We start from the raw sequence: 21,821 nt of genomic DNA, 5'->3' as shown, positions 1-21,821 counted from the left end.
AATCAACATCTATGAAGGCAACAGTCAAGAAATCAAAAGACACATTGCATTGGGCAATTCAACTGCAAACAACCTCTTTAAAGTGTTAAAAAGCAAAGATGTCACCATGAGGACTAAGGTGTGCTCGACCTAAGCCATGGTGTTTTCAATCACCTCCTACGTATGCGAAAGCTGGACAATGAATAAGGAAGACCAAATAATTGACGCCTTTGAATTGTGGTGTTGGTGAAGAATATTGACTATACCATGGTCTGTCAAAAGAATGAACAAATATGTCTTGGAAGAAGTACAACCAGAATGTTCCCTAGAAGCAAGGATGGCGGTGAGACTGCATCTCACATACTTTGGACGTGTTATCAGGAGAGATACCCTGGGGAAGGATATCATGCTTGGTAAAGTAGAGGGTCAGCAAAAAAGAGGAAGACCCTCAATGAGATGAACTGACCCAGTGGCTGCAACAATGGGGTCAAGCATAGCAACAATTGTGAGGATGGCACAGGACCGGGCAGTGTTTCGTTCTGTTGTGCATGGGGTTGCTACGAGTCGGAATCAACTTGACGGCACCTAACAACAATAACATATGATATGTGTTACAGACTCCTTTACAAAAAAAAACAACACGACTTTAATTCTTCAATTTTTCCCATTGATTAATCTCTTAGTAAGTGCAAGTAAATTTAATTAAAAATCAACAGCTTTTGTGAGGTATACTGACACTATAAACCACACATACTTAAAGTGAAAGATTTGATGTTTTGACGTATGTACACATGAATCTACCCAAAGAAAGGCCTTGGAAGAAAGGCCTGATGATCTACTTCTGAAAGGTCACAGCCATTGAAAACCCTATGGAGCACAGTTCTCTGACACACATGGGGTCACCATGAGTTGGAATTGACTCTAGAGCAATTGGTTATACACCTATGAAACCATCATCATGATTAAGACAATGAACATATCCACCATCCCCCGAAGACTGATTTCCCTGTGTAATGCAACCATCCCACTCCTCCTCATGGCCCCCTTCCCCAGGGAACTTTTGAAGTGATTTTTGTCAGTATAGATTAGTTTGCATTTTCAAGTGTTTTAAATAAATGGAATTATATTGTATGTACTCTTTTTGATCTAGATTTTTTCACTAAGTAAAATTATTTTGAGATTCATCCACGTTGTTTAATTTATCAACAGTTTATTCCATTTTATTGCTGGATAGAATTTCATTGTGTAGCTATAACAGTTTGTTTATCCATTCACATGATGAATGTTTGAACTGTTTCCAGTTTTTGGCTATTACAAATGAAGCTGCTATGAATGTTCATGTACAGATTTTTGTGTAGACACATGCTTTCAATTCTTTTGAGTAAATATCAGAAGTAGAATGGCTGGATCTTATGACAGGTATATGCTTAACTTACTAGAAACCTGTCAAACTCTTTTCAAAGTGGTTGTACCATCTTATATTCCCACCAGCAGTCCATGAGATGACCAGTCAACCCATACCTTGCCAACTTGTTATGTCAATATTTTTTAATTTTAGCCTTTTTAAATTAGAATGTAGTGGCATTACGATGAAGTTTTAACTTGCATTTCCCTAATGACTAATCATGTTTAGCATCTTTTGTGTACTTATTTGCCATTCACATATATTCTCTGGTGAAGAGTCTGTTCAAATCTTCAGCCCGTGTTTTATTGGGTTGTTTGTTTTCTTACTACTGATTTTTGGAGTTTTTTTTATACATTCGGTCATAAGTCCTTTGTCAGATATATGCTTTGAAAAGTTTTCTCCTAGTATGTGACTTGTCTTTTCATTCTTTAACAGTGTCTTTTGACGAGCATAAATTTTAAATTGAACAATTTATTCATTTGTTCTTGCATGGATTGTGATATCATGTAAAAGAAATCTTTGCCTAAACAGCATGGCAAAAATACTAAGTATTTTTCAAGAAGTTTTATAGTTTAGGTTTTGCATTTAAATTCCTGGTCCATCTTAAGCTAATATTTGTATGTGGTATAATGTATTAATTAAAGTTCCTTTTCTTTGTTTGCATAGGGATATCCAGTTATTCCAGAACCACTGGTTGAAAAGCCGCTCATTTCTCCACCAAGTCCCCTTAACACCATTGTCAAAAGTCAGTTGTTCATGTATGTGTGCGTCTATTTGTGGACTCTGTTGATCTAATTACACATATTTACACCTATACCATATTGTCTTTATGACTGTCTTCATATCAACTAATGTTAACCCTGTTTGTTCTTTTAAAAAAATTTTTTTTTTGTTATTGCATGTCTTTGCATTTCCATAGAAATTTTAGGTTCAGCTTGTCAATATCTATTTTTAAAAAAGTCTACTGTGATTTTGATTGGAATTGTGTTAAACCTATAGTCATTTTTTGAAGAACTTGCATTTTAATGAATCTTCTGCCCTATCAACACAATATATCATCTGTTTGTAGTTTCTCTGAGCAATATTTTATAGTTTTTACTTTACAGATATTTCACATCTTTTGTCACATTTATCCTTAAGCATTTATTATTTTTTATGTTGTTGTAAATAGTATTTAAATTTTTTTGCTTCCAATTATTGATCACAAGTATATATCAAAATGATTTATTTTGTATTGATCTTGTATTCTGTGCCCTTGCTAATGTCACTTGTTAATTTTGGTATCTTTTTTGTAGATTTCAGAGGATTGTCACCATAGAAGATCACATCATCTGCAAATAAATGGCTTTAGTTCTTTTTCAAACTGGTTGCTTTTTTTTTTTTTTTTTTCCTTGCCTAACTGCAACGGCTGGAATTCTCAAAGCTACATTGAATATAAGTGATAAAGCAAAAAGCCTTGTCTTGGTATTCACTTTGGAGGAAAAACATTCTTTCTTTCAACATTAAATACACCAGCTGTAGATTTTTAATGAACACCTGTTGCCATGGGGTCCATTCCCACTAATGGTAACATCATGTGTGTCTAGTTAATTCGGCTGCTAATAGAATGGTTGGAGGTTTGAGTTCAACTAGAGGTGCCTGGAAAGAAAGGCCTGGCAGTATACTATCAAAAAATCAGCCATTGAAAACCATATGGAGCACAGTTTTTCTCTAACATACATGGTATGGCTATGAGTTGGAATCAACTACAGAGCAACTTAGTTGCCTGTCATGGATTGAATTATGTCCCCCCCAAAATGTATCAGCTTGGCTGGGCCATAATTCCCGGTATTGTCTGATTTTCCTATATGTTGTAAATCCTGCCTCTGTGACGTTAAGGGAGGATGGACAGCAGTTGTGTTAGTGAGGCAGGATTCAATCTACAAGATTGGAGTGTGTCTTGAGGCAATCTCCTGAGATATAAAAGAAAGAAGCGAGCAGAGAGACAGGGGGACCTCATACAACCAAGAAAGCAGTGCCAGGAGCAGAGCACTTCCTTTGGACCAAACCAGGGTTCCTTGCACATAGAAGCTCCTAGTCCAAGGGGAAGATTGATGAGAAGGCTGGTGGAGAGAAAAGGCCTTCCCCTGGAGCTGATGCCCTGAATTTGGATTTTTAGCCTACTTTTTAGTGTGAAGAAATAAATCTGTCTTTGTTAAAACCATCCTTTTATTTGTTATAGCAGCACTAGATGACTAAGACATTGCCCCATATCAAGACAAGGAAGTTTGATTCTATTGCCAGTTTGCCGAATGTTTTTATCAGGAATGGATATTAGATCCCCAAAAAGTTAAATACAGAATTACCACGTGACCAGCAATTCCACTGTTAGGTATATTCCCAGATAACTTGCAAGTAGGGAGGGACTCAAGCATCAATGCTCATTGCAGCATTATTCACAAAAGCCAAAACGTGGAAACAACATATGTTCCTCAACAGATAAATAGATGAACAAAATGTGGCACATTCATACAATGCAATATTATTCAGGCATAAAGAAAAATGAAGTTCTGATACATGCTATGACATGAATGAACCTTCAAAATATTACACTGAGTGAAATAAGTCAGACACAAAGGGACAAATATTGTATGACCCACTTACACGAAATATCTAGAATAGACAAATGCATAGTGATCAATGTTTATTAGTGGTAACCAGGGATTGGGGGAGAAGAACTGTGAGTTATTGCTTAAGGGGCACTGTTTGAGGTGATGAATAACTTTTTGGAGTGATGGATATCTGTTTGGGGTGATGAATAGTACTAATTAGGTATATGTGTATTTATTCCTGAAATGTTTGAATTCACTGTGAAGCCATTTGGGCCTAAAATTTTCTTTCTGGGAAGGATTTTAACTACAAAATCAATTTCTTTAATAGATATAGAGCTATTTAGGTTATCTATTTGTTGTTGAGTAAACTTTGGTAGTTTGTGTCATTCAAGGAACTTGTTTATTCCATCTAAGATTTTTAATATAATAGAGTTGTCAGTTGTTAATAGTTGCTGCTGAGTCTATTCCAATTCATGGCAACACTATGAGTACAGAGTAGAACTACTCCACAGCGTTTTAAAGGCTGTGACATCTCAGAAGCAGACTGCCAGGCCTGTCTTTCGATGCATCTTTGGGTGGGTTTGAATTACCAACCTTTCAGTTAGTATTCCAGTGCTTAGTCATTTGTGTCCCCCAAGGGCTCTTGAAGTTGTTAGCAATAGACTCCTATTATGCTTTTAATAGCTGTACAATACCTAGTGATGTTACTTTTTCATTCCTGATGTTCATTTTTTCCTAATTTATCTGGCTATAGGTTTATCCATTTTTTTTTTTTTTGATCTTCTAAAAAAAACACCTTTTGGTTTCATAGACTTTACCTATTGTTTTTCCTTTTTATGTAACTGATTTCTACTTTGATATTTATTACATCCTTCTACTTATTAAGTTTAATTTGCTCTTCTTTAGTTAATTTCTTAAAGTGGAAGCTAAGGTCATTGGGGTGAGACCTTTCTTCTTTTCTAATATGTCAGTTATTTATATTTTTCATCCAAATTACTACTTTAGTCATGTCCCATGAATTCTGATATAGTTTGTTTTTATGTTAATTAGGTAAGTTCTAAAATTCATTTTGAATTGTTTTTTGGTCCACTGTTTATTTAGAAGAGTATTACTTAATTTCTAAATTTTTTTTTTCAGATACCATTCTATTGCTGAATTCTATTTTAATACTAATGTGTTCATAGAACATACTTTGCGAGACTTGAATCCTTTTAATGAGTCTTGTTTTATTGTACAGAATGTGGTCTATCTTAATAAATTTTCTGTGTGCACTTGACTGTATTCTGCTATTGTTATGTGGAGAGTCCTATAAATGTCAATCTGGTCAAATTGGTTGAAAGTGTTGTTCAAGTCTACTACATCCTTGCTGATTTTTCCCTACGCATTATATTAATTTTTGAAAGAAGAGTATTAAAATTCCAACTATACTTGTGGATTTTTCTTCCTTTTTTTTTTTTCTTGCTATTCTATCAATTTTTGGTACATGTATTTTGAAACTTTATAATTGAGGCCATAAACATTTGGGATTATATGTCCTCTGAGTGTAATGACCCCATTATCATTATGAAATGAACGTCTTTATTCCAAGTAATATGTTTCTCTCTGAAATCTTTTTTTTTCTGATATCAATATAGTCACTTCTGATTTCATTTAAATAGTGTTAGCATGATATATACTTTTCCATTTTCTTGTATTTAGCCTTTCTGGTATCCTTATATTTTAAGGACTATATAGTTGGGTCTTGCTTTTGTATCCAATCTGACAATTTGTGCCTTTTAATTGGGGTATCTACAGCATTTACATTTTATATAGTTATCAATATGTTGGAGCCTATGTTTTCCATTTTATTATTTATTTTCTGTTTGTTCCTTAGTTTTTCTCCCTCTCCTCTCTTTTCTTGCCTTCCTTACTCGCACATTTTTTTTCCAGCTCCATTTTGATTTATGTATAATGTTCTTGAGTATATAACTTTATATAATTTTCTTATTGGTTGCTCTTATTGTTGTTGTAGTTGCTTTTGAGTCAATTCCAACTCATGGAGACTCCACGTGTGCAGAGCAGAACTACTCCATAGAGCTTTGATGACTGTGATCTTTCAGAAAGCAGACTACCAAGCCTGTTTTCTGAGGCACCTCTGGGTGCATTTGAACTGCCAATTTTTCAGTTAGCAGCTGAGTGTTTAGCCATTCGTGCCACCCAAGGACTCCTAGCTGCTGCTGTAGGTATTTCCATATACATACGTAGCTTATCACAGTCTACTGCTATCAATGCTTTACCACTCCTATTGAAATATAGAAACCTGACGTTCATTTAAGTCCCTTTTCCCTCTCCATTTTTAAAATATAATTGTCTCATTATTCTCTCTACATACAGAGTGCCACATCAGAAAATGTTATATTTGCTTCAACCACAAAATATGTTTAGTTGTATTTTCATCCATTTTACTTTATTCTTTCCTTTCTGAAGGTCCAAAACTTTTTCTGTTATCATTTCCTTTGTGTTTGGAGAGTTTTGTTTAGCCATTCTTTAGGGGTAGGTCTGCTAGCAACAAATTTTCTCAGTTGCCTTTTATCTGAGAATGTCTATTTTTCCTTAAAAATTATTTCATTGGATATAGGTTTCTTGGTTGACATTTCTTATAACACTTGAAAAATGTGTTGTCATTTACTCTGGCTTCTATGATTTCAGATAAAAAATTTTTCAAATTGTTGTTCTTTCTACCTGTTCTAAAGATTTTTGTCTTTAGTTTTCATAAGTTTAATTACTATATGTCTTGGTGTGAATTTTTTTTTTCTTAGTTTATCTTAGTTGAGGTTCACTAAGTGTCTTAGTTATCTAGTACAGCTATAACAGAAATACCACATGTGGATGGCTTTAACAAAGAGAAATTTATTTTCTCACAGTCTAGTAGGTTACAAGTCCAAATTGAGGGTGTTGGCCCGAGTGGAAGGCTTTCTCTCTCTGTCGGCTCTGGAGGAAGGTCCTTGTTCTTAGTCTTCCTCTGGTGGAGGAGCTTCTCAGGCACAGGGAGCCTGGGTCCAAAGGATGTACTCTGCTCCTGGTGCTGCTTTCTTGGTGGTATGAGGTCTTCTACTCTCTACTTGCTTCACTTTCCTTTTTATCTCTTGAGAGATAAAAGGTGGTGCAGGCCACATCCCAGGAAAACTACCCTTACATTGGATCAGGGAGGTGATCTGAGTAAGGATGGTGTTATAATCCTATCCTAATCCTCTAAACATAAAATTACAATCACAAAATGGCGGACAACCACACACTACTGGGAATCATGGCCTAACCAAGTTAATATACACATTTTTGGGGGGACATGATTCAATCCATGATACCCAGCTTCTCAAATTTGCAGATTTATGTCTTTTGACAATTTTTGAGAAGTTTTCAGCCATCACTTTGAACACTTTTTAAATCCCATGCTCTTTGTCCTCTCCTTCTGGAAATCTGATATACAAATATTAAATATTCTGCTATTTTACAGATCCAAGAGGTTCTGTTCATTTTTGTTTAGTACATATTCACTTTGTTGTTCACACTTAGTAAATTCTATTGCTCTGTCTTCAAGTTCATTTATTTATCCTCTTTCATTTATATTCTGCCACTGAACCTGCCCAATGAGTTTTATTTTGATTATTGTATTTTTCAATTATAAAATTTCCTTTTGGTTCTCTTTTATAACATATTTATATAGGGAGATTTTCTATTTTTTCATTTGTTTCAAGAGAACTTCTAATTTTTTTTAAGCATTTATATGACATCTGTTTTAATTTCCTTGTCAGATAATTCCAACGTCTAATTCATTTTGGTATTGGTGTGAACTGATGGTCTTTTCTCATTCATAATATGGTATTCTTGGTTCTCGGTATGATAATTATTTTCAGTTGTATCTCGGACATTTCCATTATTATTTTAAGAGACTCTTGATTGTATTTAAATTTTCTATTTTAATGGGCACTTTTCCTGTTTGGGGCCCTAGTGGCACAGTGGTTAAGAGCTCAGGCTGCTAACCAAATGGTTGACAGTTCGAATCCACCAGCAGCTCCTTGGAAACCCTATGGGGCAGTTCTACTCTGTCCTATGGGGTCACTATGAGTTAGACATGACTTTATGGCAATGTGTTTTTCCTGTTAGATTTACTGTGTAGGTTATGGCCAACTTTTTTGAGCTTTAGTTTTAATGACAGTCTAATTTTTGGAGCCCTTGGAACACTATTCTGGTCTCTTTTATTCTTCTGGCACTGCTGGGGTTCTTGCTCAAAGCCTTCTGGTGCCATCTTCCAAGGTGGAAGGCACTTCCTGGGGCCTGATGTTGCTGGCTTACCTTCTGGGTAGGAGCAGGAACTACTGATCATGGGCCTTCTTATGCTACTCAGTGGATAGTAGGGAGAAACAGAATATTACCATTGCTGCCATTGCCACCAGATTAGTCTACCCACCAGGGAAAGTTGTGGTGGGGTTGCAGGGGATGGGAGGTGGGGGACAGGGACTGATATGGCCTGGGGCCCTGCTGTTCTCTGCTGGTGGATCAATCTACCTGCTGGACTGGATTGGGTATTGAAACTCTTTACTAGGTCTCTGTTAGGCTTCCCCTTTCCTAGTCCTTTGGATGAGAAAGCAGGCATTTCTTGCTTTTTGTTTTTTTCTTGTATCTATTCCTGTTGTATTTCTGGGTTGCAAACCTCTTATAAGAAGTAAAAAGAAAACCCAGGGAACATACCATATTGTCTTTCCTCAAGACCTGAAGTCCCAGACAGTCTACTTTCTTTCAAGCTTTCAGAGTCGTTTTATCATTATCTGTTGAATAATTTTCAGGATGTTTACTTTCATTTAAAGGGGGAATAGCCAGTCTATAACATCTTGTTCGAGAATCTTCTTCCTTGGTTCTTTTGTTTCTTCTTTTCTTTGTACCTTCCTTCCTTGTGCCTTTATTTCTTCATTCCTTCCCTCCTTCCTTCCTCTGATTAGACTGTAGCCTGGTGGACTGCAGCCTGATGCAGGGAACCAAGCTAAGTCCTACCTCAACTCCTGACGCATGGACACTGTGAGATAGTAAATATGTATTGTTTCAAGCCACCACTTTTTGTAGTAATTTGTTACATAGAAATAGAAAACAAATATAGCAACATAGAGAGATTATTGGTGATGTGAATGAAAGCTGTTGCAGAAGAGTGATTGGTTAGGAGTCAGACTGGATGAGTTGAAAGAGTGAGTGGGAGGTAAGTAAATCGAGCAAATATAAATGACTCTTTCAGGAAGCTTGCCTGGGAATAAAACAAGAACGTAGAGCTATAGCTAATGGGGCTGTAGTCTTGAGGAAAAAGTTTTTGTTTTGTTTTTTAGTGGAGAGTGACTTGAGCATGTTTAAAAATATGTCTTTTAGAAGAATCAACTTCTTTATACTGAAAGTTTGCTTAGCTGTGCTTGATGCAGCACAGCTAGAAACAATTCACATGAAAGAACTGGCTAAGAACTCTGTCTGGTGACCTAATGTTGACCTTAACATTGAAAATATTGTAAAAGAGGATAAAAGATTATAAAATAGAGCAGTATGAACTATACTATTTAGCAAAACCTTCCTGTATCTATGATGGTTTTCTAAGGTGGATGCATTCCGTGGGAGTTGACAAAGAAGTCTTGGTAAAGGTTTCATACTACATCTGTATAATCATATTGAATTTGTAGAACTATGATATTGTATTAGACAAATTACTGTCTAACAATGCTGCACTAATTTCAGTTTATATCTCCAGATGAGAGAGGGACTCTCCGTGAATACAGAAGATCGTATAGCCTGATCCAAGGTCCACTATTCATTTCATTTCTCAGTCAGTAGAGGGAAGCCACTACCATTTGGCTTCATATGACAGATTTCTAAGGTGGGCATTTTCCATGGGAGCTGACAAAGAAGTCTTGGTCAAGGTTTCATACTGGATTTGTAGAATCATATTGAATTTGCAGAACTATGCCATTTTATTAGACAAATTACTGTCTAACAATGCTGCAATAGTTTCAGTTTTATGTCATTTTTTTCAACTTGTGCCTTTCTATAAATTATTATGTCTAAAAATATTGGTAGTAATTTTTATGGATCAGGATTTCTGATATCAAAAAATGCCTTATTTTCCTTAAAAAAAATTAAAAAAGTTAATCTGTAATAAGAACAATAATAACAAGTGGAAAAAGAGAATAGAGAGAAAATTTTCTATATCCCAAGTACCAAGTACCTAACGTAAATATCTTTCTTAATTATCAAAACAACCCTACAAGATAGGCTTTATCATTATCGTCATTTTAAAGACAAGGAAACTGAGGCTTAGATAAAAAAAAAAAAATTACCCAGGGTCCTGCAGCTTGTAAGTATCACACTAGAGAATAAACCCTCCTATGTTTTTTTTTTATGTGACTCTAAAGTTAATGGTCTTAACCATGGTATGTTGTTGCCATTATAAAAAGATGGTTTCTTTCTCAGGGAATTAACATTCATCTCTAACAGGACCTGCAGGATTGCTTATTACACTAAGAAGGGATAATGAAGACCTCTCTTGAAGGGAATAAAATTTTATAGACTTCTCATTATGTCTATCCATGCTCAATAACATAGTCACTCTAGCTGAGTTCCTGTGGTGACATTTCAAAAATTGCTCTAACTTTAACAGGATACAAACCATAACTAACAACACACAAACTCCAGAATATAAGCTTTTTAAGCTGGATCTTTTAAAAACTTATGCTCATCAAAAGACTTCACTAAAAGAGTAAAAAGAGAACCTACAGACTGGGAAAAAAAAAATTGGCTATGACAAATCCGACAGAGGTCTAATCTCTAAAATCTACAGGAAAGTCCAACACCTCTACAACAAAAAGACAAATAATCCAATTAAAAAATGGGCAAAGGAAATGAACAGACACTTCACCAAAGAAGACATTCAAGTGGATAAGAGACACATGAGGAAAGGCTCACTATCACTAGCCATTAGAGAAATGCAAATCAAAACCACAATGAGATACCATCTCACCCCAGCATTCCTGGTGTGAATCAAAAAAAAAAAAAAATCAGAAAATAACAAATGTTGGAGAGGCTGCAGGGAGATTACAAATCTTATGTGCTGCTGGTGGGAATTTCGCAAAATGATACAATCATTTTGGAAAATGATACGGCGCTTCCTTAGAAAGCTAGAAATAGAAATACCATATGATCCAGCAATCCCACACCTAGGAATATATTTTAGAGAAATAAGAGTCATCACATGAATAGACATATGCACACCCATGTTCATTGCAACATTGTTCACAATAGCAGAAAGATGGAAACAACCTAGATACCCATCAACAGATGAACGGATAAACAAACTATGGTACATACACACAATGGAGTACTACGCAATGCTAAAGATCAGTGATGAATCTGTGAAGCATCTCATAACATGGATGAATCTGAAGGGCATTATGCTGAGTGAAATAAATTAATCACAAAAGAGCAAATATTGTATCAGACCACTACTATAAAAATTCATGAAAAGGTTTACACACAAAAAGAAATAATCTTTGATGGTTACGGGGTGGGAGGAGGGATGGAAAAACACTAAATAGACAATAGATAAGTGGCAACTTTGGTGATGGATAAGATAGTAAAAAATACTGGGGAACCCAGAGCAACTTGTACAAGGTAAGGTCAAGGAAGCTCCATAGATACATCCAAATTCCCTGAGGGACCAAATTGCTAGGCTGTGGGGACCATGGTCTTGTGGAATATTTAACTCAACTGGCATAACATGGTTTATAAAGAAAATGTTCTACATTCTACTTTGGCAAGTAGTGTCTGGGGTCTTAAAAGCCTATGAGTGGCCATCTAAGATTCTCTACTGGTCTCACCCCTTCGGGGGCAATGGAGACTGAAGAAAACTAAAGATACAAGGGAAAGATTAGGCCAAAGGAAAAATGAACCACGTCTACCACGGCTTCCAGTAGACTGAGTCCAGTACAACTAGATGGTGCCTGGTTACCACCACTGACTGCTCTGACAGGGATGACAATAGAGAGTCCTGGACAGAGCTGGAGAAAAATGTAGAACAAAGTTCTAACTCACAAAAAAAACAGACTGGCCTGACAGACTGGAGAAACCCTGAGAGTATGACCCCTGGACACCCTTTTAGCTCCGTAATGAAGTCACTCCTGAGGTTCACCCTTCAGCCAAAGATTAGACAGGACCATAAAACAAAATGAGACTAAAGGGGCACACCGGCAAGGGGGAATGGAATAGAAGGCAGGAGGGGACAGGATAGCTGAGAACCCAAGGTCGAGAAGGGAGAATGTTGACGTGTCGTGGGGTTGTTAACCAATGTCATAAAACAATACGTGCACTAACTGTTTAAAGAGAAGCTAGTTTGCTCTATAAAACTTCATCTAAAAAAAAAAAAAACCCTTTGCCATCCAGTTGATTCTGACTCATAGTGACCCTATAGAATAGAGTAGAGCTGCCCCATAGAATTTCCAAGGAGCGCCTGGTGGATTCGAATTGCCAACCTATTAGTTAGCAGCCTTAGCTCTTAACCACTATGCCACCAGGGTTTCCAAAGTACAATTAAAAAAAAAAAAATTGCTCTGAGTGCCACATTCCAACTGATGAGGTCTTACACCACAAGCAACAGTTACATTAGGTACTTCACTTTTGATGACAATAACATTTAACTCTGAAATATGCCTATCATCATCTCTCTTTTGTATTGCTGATGATTTAACATCATCTGCAGTCAATCATTTGACCTGGTCCACTAGTTTTCAAACATGAGCTTGCATCTGAATCTCCACAAGGGCTTGTTAAAACACAGATTGCTTGTAGCTTAGAATTTTCAAGTCAGTAGGTGTGTATTGCAACCGTAGATTTTGCATTTTTAACAAGTTCCCTGGTGATGTTGATGCTGCTTGTATGGGGACCACACTTGGAGACCTATTGGCCCAGACCAGGTATTAGAATTATTTTTTTTCCTATAAAGAACCAGATGGTAAATATTTTTACTTTGCAGGCCATATGGTCGCCGTCGTAACTACTCAACTCTTCCTTTGTAGTGCAAAAGCAGCCACAGACAAATGGGTGGTGGCTGTGTTTCAATAACATTTTATTTCCCAAAATAGGTGTCAGGTTGGATTTGGACCATGGATCATAGTTTGGCCATAAACCAACTAGTACAAGAGCCCTGAAGAAAACATTTTTACACTTTAAATGCCAACTCAGTGAGAATCACCTGTGGGTTTATTATCCACAAAAGACTCTTCTACGTTTTTAAATAAAAACTGCAGAACATGCCAAAGACTAAGCTGACTGTGTTAAACCACCATAGAGAAGAAAAATAAGCTATACTTTTATACAAGAGTTTGTATTGTGCATATGGTTTTTGTTTTAAGATATTCATGAGCTTTTTTAAATCAAATTTTAATTAGGTATTGTTTGTAGTGTTAGAAGCTATAAATTCACCACTTAAAAGAGACTAACACTATACTGAATGGCATAGATGTCAGCCCAATAAAATTATATATTGACTTTATAATAAAACACTCGACTTGCCGTGAGTATGCCCAGCTTCAATATATTTCATCTTTACCCAGAACAGTATATTTCAAGCTAATTTAAAATGCCAATATAATCTTAAAAGTCTACTAAACTGTATAGGTCAGTGAACATGATACATTAGCTCCATTCTTATGAAATGTAACTTCTTATAAAAGGGCGTATTTTAGATAAATTTTTGTCATACCGGAATGTGATTTATTTCCCTGAAAGTCATTACATGCAAACACTGTGCAGAAAGTTATTATTAGGGGTCATTTTATAAACTTAGTATGCAAGTATTATGTCAAAAGTCTCAAACAATTTACTAAATGCTACAGACTAGAAATATTAAAATATCCACAGGAAAATTATAATATACTAACATTTAATAATTTGAAGATTTGATAATGGGATACATGGCTCCCATCTTCCAAAAGTTTTTCCTAAATTCAATCAAATCAAATGTTTCAGTTTGACCCATGTATTTATTTTTACCCCCAGATTTTTTATTTTTTAGTCTAACGCAGTGGTCTGCAAAGAGTGCTCAGTTACAAAACAAATGTTAAAAAGCACAGTGGTCAAGTAAAAAAGGAACATGTTGACTTTAGACACATTTCAAATTTTTTTTTAATTTCAAGACTTCTCAGGACCATTGATACGCACAATATAAGTATCTAAGAAAGATTTGGTAGATTTTACATGACCTTTTCCAATCTAATTTGAACACAGAACCCAGTTTGCCGTAGAGCATCTTGAATTCCCAGAGGAATGCTCTTAAGACAACAATTTTCTAAGCTCTTGCGTTCAGGCACCATGTTGCAAATTGTTTAAAAAAAGATCAGTTCAATCCTATTCAATAAATATTTATTGAGTACATATCATTTGACTAAGCACTTAAAGGTTAACCCTTTAGTTTTACAACATTACTCACCAAAAGCTATCTAGAACTCAGCTAAGCTTTTTTAAACATACTTACACTCCTCGTCAGGCCTCTTCCGAAGTGCTGCACGAACGTCTTTACAAGGACTTCTCTGGTATTGTGGGGGATTCCTTCCCCTTATTAGGTTCTCCATCCTATAAAAGAAAATAAAAGTGTATTTTAACATCCAAATCTTTATCAATGTGGACAAGTTAAATGGGCTAAGTCAGAAGTTACAGGCCCAAGTATCTAAAGTGGAGTGGTAGACAAACAATTAAGTGTAGTGGCAGGGAGTAAGGTAGTAGGGAGTGGCAGGGACTGTGGTAAACTGAAGAGTGCTTGGCTTTTCCAAAGTATTCCAATTTTTAAAAAATTAAAAATACCATGGGGCTGAAACTCATACGAAGTCTCCAATTAGAGACCTATTAACTAAAGAGTAATTACTTGTAAAGCAAACAAATTTATCAAAAATCAGATAATCATTTATAAAGAAAGAGCATACTGGGAGAGAATTTCTAATTCTAATACTTGTGACTTGTAAAAAGTGGTTAAAATAAACTGCATTTTTCAATGTCAAGTAACATAACCAATGATAACAACATGAAAATACTAACAAACTCATCAAACGCAACTTACGACATATTTAACAGCACATACTTTGTTGTCAATATTTTCTGTTTTCAATAAACTTTATAATTTTACTTCACCAATGCATGCTCTAGTAATTTCCATAGCATTAAAATTATATATTGAATGATCAGGGTTTGAAAATTCAGAACATAACCATGATATTGATTTATCATTTTGAAAATATAAACTTCTTTTTTTTAAGACATACGTATTTATGCCGATAGGATTTTGCTGGTTTTGATAACAGTTCTGGTTGATGGCATTATTATTGAATAGGGTATGGTTGTTAAGGACGATGGTAGAGGAGGGTCTCCTAGGGCTGCTGGTACATAAGATTGCTTCTGGTGTCTGGAGAAGAAATTGGGAAAGGATGATCCCATAAAAACAATATTTAGAATGGTATAAAATATGAGATAAACAACGTATTTACTAGCTCTGTAACATAACATTACTTCTGTGGGAAGCTGTCAATGGTTATTAAAAGCACTCTTTAAATATACTTCCTGAAAACAATCCTTTTGTATGCAGGGGGTGCTCTGTGTGTGTGAATGTTTATACAACCATGCCTATTTTATATAAAGTGTAAGAAAATATTTCTTAATGTGCAACGATAATTTGAACCTTGGTTTCACTTGAAGTTCAAGTGTGAGTTACTTCTCTTGACATTATGACCATACAATGACAGGGCAATAAATAGGAACCTGAAAACTTTTAAGACATAATTTGCTTTAACAACATACATAGGGAAAAATTAAGCTTACAGACCCATCTCTGCAGTTTCACTATGAGCCTTAGCCATAAGCAAGTAAATTAAATCAAAGTTTCTAATTTCTGACTCGAGTTAATTCAATGTGCAATTGGTTATGTATTGCAGCAAATGTATGGATTTCCATAATGATCTAATAACAAGTTACATGAACTTATCATTATTCACTAGTACATACAAGCTTAGGGAGTACATAGGTGGTGCAAACAGTTAACCATTTGCCTATTAACTCAAAGGTTAGCTGTTAGAATCCACCCAGAGGCACCTCAGAAGAAAGGCCTGGCGATCTACTGATTTTTTTACAAACTCAGATAGTAAAATACAACAAACATATGCTGCAAATGCAAAAATCTCCATAAAATTGTGATGTAATTTTAAAAACCAATTTTACTCATCATGATTACACTCTGATGAGGAATGACAACATATCCTGCTTAGAAATCTATGTAAACCTCCTTCTTTGATGAATTATTATTTTTCCTTTTATATCTCTAATGTGTGAAAATAAAAATAATCTAGTTGATACCCATGAAACTATGCTTGAAGTTATGTTTATGGCAGAAAAACTGAAAGACAGAAAGTACTTCCAGGGCTCTGGAAAAGTTTCACTCAACTCGCTGCCATTGCATCAAAGATCCTCAAGTCAATCACCCAGGTATCATTGTACCCAAAGGTTGCATTCTGGGAACACTAACAAGCAGACATACAGGAGATTATGCAATGTTAGCAATGTCAGATGGCTGAATGGTAACGAACCAGGGTTCTGGAATCAGACTTCTTGGGCTCAACTCCCACTCTGCCTCTTAAAGAATGATTTCGGGAAGGTTTTAGTAAATTTCTTATTAAATATAACATATTATGTATATATATATGTTGATCTGTGGATTCCATATTGATTAATGATGATTTAGCTATTGTGGCTAAAATGTTTGCTTCTCTCAGTGTCCTTTTAAGATTTTTGAGACCTGTCAAAATGATAACTGGGCCCCTAGATATCACTATAAATTATATTAATGATACACTAATAGATGAAAAAATTAAAAACAGCATTTAAAAGTCTTTTTTTTTTTCCTCTTTAGTATGCTAAATGCTTTGATCACTGGTAAACACACTTAAACAAGTTAAGAGTTTTACAAAACAATTTTCATGTTCAAACTATTATGTAACTAACTATGAGACTTCCATCTTTCTGAGATTACACTCTGGCTCCTTGAACCCTTCCATGAGTGTCATCTGTGATCTACAGTTTGCATTAAATGGTCAGATAAAATGCCCAGGAATAAAGTCATGGAGCCCAGCCAGGACACAGCAAAGGAGCCATCTAGCTCTCTCGAGCTTGGCAAGCCACCAGTGGCAGTGTGTTAACAGTTCCAGCAAGGAGAGATTAAGTGTGATGACCACAGGCAACTCATTGAAGAGCTCTGAAAAGTACAGTTTACATGTTCAACTGCTGGGAAGAAATGGTGGCAGCCAGATGAATATCTAATGGCATGAAGCAGCAATCAAAGTTATGAGTAAAAATTGTCTGCAACCACCTTGGTCATGTCTCCCAAACTTCGCTAGGCCTCAAAATCACCTGAAGAACTTTAAACAAACCAGAAGCACTGATTCCCAGTACTAAAGATTCTTATTTAGTAGGCTAGGTTCATACCCAAGTGTGTGTGGTTGCTTAAAGCATCTGATTAATGTTAAATATATACATACATATATATATTTAGCTTTCTAAGTGGCATCTTTGTTTTTTAAAACTTTAAAGAGATCTTTTGCAACAGATTTATCTAATATTTAACATTTGTCAGGTGCTTTTAAGTAGCCAGAGCCCTGGTGGCACAGTGGTTAAGAGCTACGGTGAGCTACAGCTGCCAACCAAAAGGTTGGCAGTTTGAATCCACCAGGCACTCCTTGAAAACACTATGCAGCAGTTCTACTCTCTCCTGTAGGGTTGCTATGAGTAGGAATCTACTTGACGGCAGTGAGGTTGGTTTGGGGTTTTAAGTAGGCAGCTTTACACTTGTCTGGATACTAACATTTGGGAACCCCTATAAATAAAAATTATTCATGCCAGGAGATAAAGTCATCCATTATTACAGAGTTGGGGTACAGATGGCCTGGGGGAAAGACTGCAGTTAGGGCAGATACTATAAAAAGTGAAGAGTAGCCAAGGAGGTGCAATTAAAAGGCTTGCAAAGTTGCCTGGAGGTCCACCAGAAGACCCTGGAGCTGCTTATTTATAAAGCTGCAAAACTCAACAGTGCAATGATTTCTTCCAATAAGGTCTGGATCAGAGAACAAGGTTGGATTGATTTAGGACTGAGGACTCGCCAAGGAGATGTGGCAGAGGCCTAATGAATGAAGGAAGTGAAAATATGGTTGAAATGGGTTTACACTGGAATGAACAGGAAGAACAGGAATGACTGACTTATGAATGGACAAAGGAGTTGGCTTAAGAAAATAAAGGTATCAGGTATGTGACCCTAATACTCCACAACATGTTTTCTCTTTCTCAAAACGGTGATCAAGAGCTTGACATAACTAATACCGTGATGAGCCTGTAATTTTTTTTTTTTTTTCCCTGCCTGCCTTCTTCTTTCCACATACTTTCGTTAATGACTTTGTTTTTCTTCTGTCTGGCCACCTGTGACTTACAACCCCCCACATGAAGATTAGAGCACAGATGTCTGGCATGTATATCTTCAGTCTGATAAAAATTCTCTTGTAATTATCTTGTAATGAATAACTCATCCAGCCATGCCATCTGTGGGCTACGTGCCAAAAAGATACTTCTAACCCTAGTAACAGCCATTTACAAACTCTAATGTAAAACTGCCTTTCGGGACTCCATAAAGACAGCCTGCATTGCTGTCAGACTTGCCATTGATGTCACCTCCTAAATAAACTTTCTCTCTCTTTCTGACTTGGAGTACGTTCCATTGGTTCAACTGCTCCAGGGCACAGACCCTAATCAGGCAATAGGTATTTGCGAGAAAATAAATATTATATGCCAGGTGCCATGTTAGGTTCTTTATATACATTTTCTACGTCATCTCTATTTTCTCCATGGTTAACTTGAGGCTCGGTAACGTTAAGTAACTTGCTTGGATTCACACAATGTAGGTGAAAAAAAAAAAAGACAGATCTGTGTGACCCCAGAACCCATGCTACTAACTCCTGCATGGATTGACTGTGCAATATAACTTCCTGCAATGATTGAGATGGTCCATATATGTGTTGTCCAATACAGTAGCCGCATTGCCGTATTGAAACGTGGCTGGTTTGACTTTGGAACTGAATTAGAACTTTAAAAAAAAAAATAGTCAATTTTAATTTATTTAAATTTAAACTTAAATATCCACATGTGTCTAGTGGCTGCTGTATGGGAGATTACAACATGTCTGTTGTTAGGCGCCACGGTGTCTGTTCCAGCTCCTCGACCCTATGTACAACAGAACAAAACACTGCCCAGTCTTGCACCATCTTCATGATCATTGTTATGCTTGACCCCATTATTGCAGCCACTGTGTCAATCCATCTCGTTGAGGGTTTTCCTCTTTTTTGTGATCTTCTACTTTACCAAGCATAATGTTCTTCTCTAGAGACTGATCCCTTCTGATAATGTGTCCAAGGTACATGAGATGTAGTCTCACCATTCTTGCTTTTAGGGAGCATTCTGGTTGTACTTCTTCCAAGACAGATTTATTTGTTCTTTTGGAAGTCCATGGTATATTCAATATTCTTCGCCAACATCACAATTCAAAGGCATCAGTTCTTTGGTCTTCCTTATTTATTCTCCAGCTTTCACATGCATATAAGATGATCGAAAACACCATGGCTTGGTCAGGCGCACCACAGCATGTCTAGAAACTAGTAATTTTTTTTTTTTTAATTTAGTATGCATCTAGTAAAAACATAATTCTCCACTGAAGGCCTCTAAATTGAAGTAAATAAGAGCAGGGAAATCAAGTGTTTGAGAAGTGTTCCTTATGGGGGTCTTTTGTGGACAAATAGACAACTTAAATTCTCATTGTAGAAATAGCCCAAAATAACCTCTTAGGAGCCTCTTTGCAGAAACATATTTTTACATGTAACTATGGTTTTTAACTATGGTGCTCTTTCTAGCACATTTAAGTGCTTTTTTTGGAAACTCCTTCCTAACTTAGGACCTTTACACATGCTGCTCCCTTTACCTTGAATGGTCTTTCTCCTACTCTGCCTGAATGACTCCTAACTATCCTTCCAGTTTTCACTGTAATATCGTTTCTTGAAAGAATTGTCAGTGATTCCTTAACCTAGTTGTTGTTGTTAGTTGATGTTGAGCTGGCTCTGATGTAGCACAACTTTGTATATAGCAAAATGAAACATTGCCCTAGTCCCTTGCCATCCTCATTATCATTGGTATGTTTAAGTCCCTTGTTCTGGTTATTTGTGTCAATCCTGCTAATCGAAGGATTCCCTTGTTTTTGTTGACCCTCTGCTTACCCAAACATGATGTCCTTTTCTAGAGATTGGTCTTTCTTGATGACATGTCCAAAGTCTCACCATCCTTGTTTCTAAGAAGCATTCTAATTGTATTTCTTCTAAGTCTAATTTGCTCATTCTCTGGCAGTCCATAGTGTATTCAATATTCTTCATCAACACTACAATTTGAATGCATCAGTTCTTCTTCTGTCCTCCTTTTTCATAGATTGGCTTTCACATGCACATTAGGCAATTGAAAAGACCATGGTCTGGGTCTTTTCAATTGGTTTAGTCATTAAAATGACATCTTTCTTTTTAAAACTTTAAAGAGATCCTTTGCAGCAGATTTATCCAGTGCAATACATTATTTGATTTCTTGATGGCTGCTCCCATGGACCTTGATTGTTGATCCAAGTAGAATCAAATTTTTGACAACTTCAATTTTTTCTCCATTAATCTGATTATGTCCCAAAATATGGTTCTGCCCTGTGTCCTGGGTTTTCTATCATAGCACTTTTCACAATTGCTATTATATATTAGTTGTCTGGAAACCCTGGTGGCATAGTGGTTAAGTGCTATGGTTGCTAACCAAAGGGTCTGCAGTTCAAATCTGCCAGGCGCTCCTTGGAAACTCTATGGGGCAGTTCTACTCTGTCCTATAGGGTCGCTATGAGTCGAAATCGACTCGACGGCACTAGGTTTTGGTTTGGTTATTAGTTGTCTGAAAGTTCTGTTTAATATCCACCTTTCTCTTGGACTGTAAACTCCATGAAGGCAAGAACAATGATGGTTTTATTCCACACTTTATCTGAAGAAATTTACACAGTTCCTGGCATCCATTAGCTATTTGTTGTTTCAGTGAATAAAAAAAATCTGTATCTTCTGATCCTGCCATAAGTAAAGAGATGTTTCTGAGATCATCTGGTGTAACCTAGGTAGTCAAACTAATGGCCTTCCAAATACTGCTGCTGTCCTCTCACCCCAACATAGGTGCCCCCTTGCTGTCACCTTGTACTCAACAATAGCATCTTATCATCCCACTCTCAATCACCTACAAAGCATGACCAGATATCAGAGAGTGGGGTCAGTTATTGTTGTTGTTAGTTGCCATCAGTTCTGACCCATGGTAATCCTATGTACAACAAAATGAAATATTGCCAGCCCTGTACCATATTCACAATTGTTGGTATGCTGAGTCCATTGTTGTAGCCGTTGTGTATTTTGAGTGCCTTTCAACCTAGGGGACCCATCTCCCAGCATTATATCAGACAATATTCTGTTGTGATCCATAAGATTTTCACTGGCTAATCTTTGGAAGTAGATTGTGAGAACTTTCTTTCTAGTCTGGCATAGTCTGGAAGATATGTTGAAACCTGTCCACTATGGGTGACCCCGCTGGTATCTGAAATACCAGTGGAATAGTTTTCAGTATCGTAGCAAGAAGCAAGCTGCCACAGCAGGACAAAATAACAGATGTGTGGTGGGAATGGTGTAGACAACCCTGTATTTCCATTGCTG

General features: G+C 36.4%; 1 protein-coding gene across 1 annotated transcript in view; it reads right to left on the bottom strand.

Moving 5' to 3' along the window:
- Window positions 1–21,821, bottom strand: part of LRRC7 (leucine rich repeat containing 7) — a 617,060-nt gene that overhangs the window by 453,330 nt on the left and 141,909 nt on the right. The window contains exon 2 of the mRNA XM_049879569.1: window positions 14,510–14,607. Within this exon, the coding sequence (XP_049735526.1) occupies window positions 14,510–14,607 (98 nt within the window). The remainder of the gene's footprint in view (window positions 1–14,509; window positions 14,608–21,821) is intronic.

The sequence above is a fragment of the Elephas maximus genome, chromosome 3 (genome assembly GCF_024166365.1).
Source record: "Elephas maximus indicus isolate mEleMax1 chromosome 3, mEleMax1 primary haplotype, whole genome shotgun sequence".
Lineage (NCBI taxonomy): Eukaryota > Metazoa > Chordata > Mammalia > Proboscidea > Elephantidae > Elephas > Elephas maximus.
The sequence above is the reverse complement of the archived record's forward strand: the minus strand, read 5'-3'. Positions and strand labels throughout refer to the sequence as shown.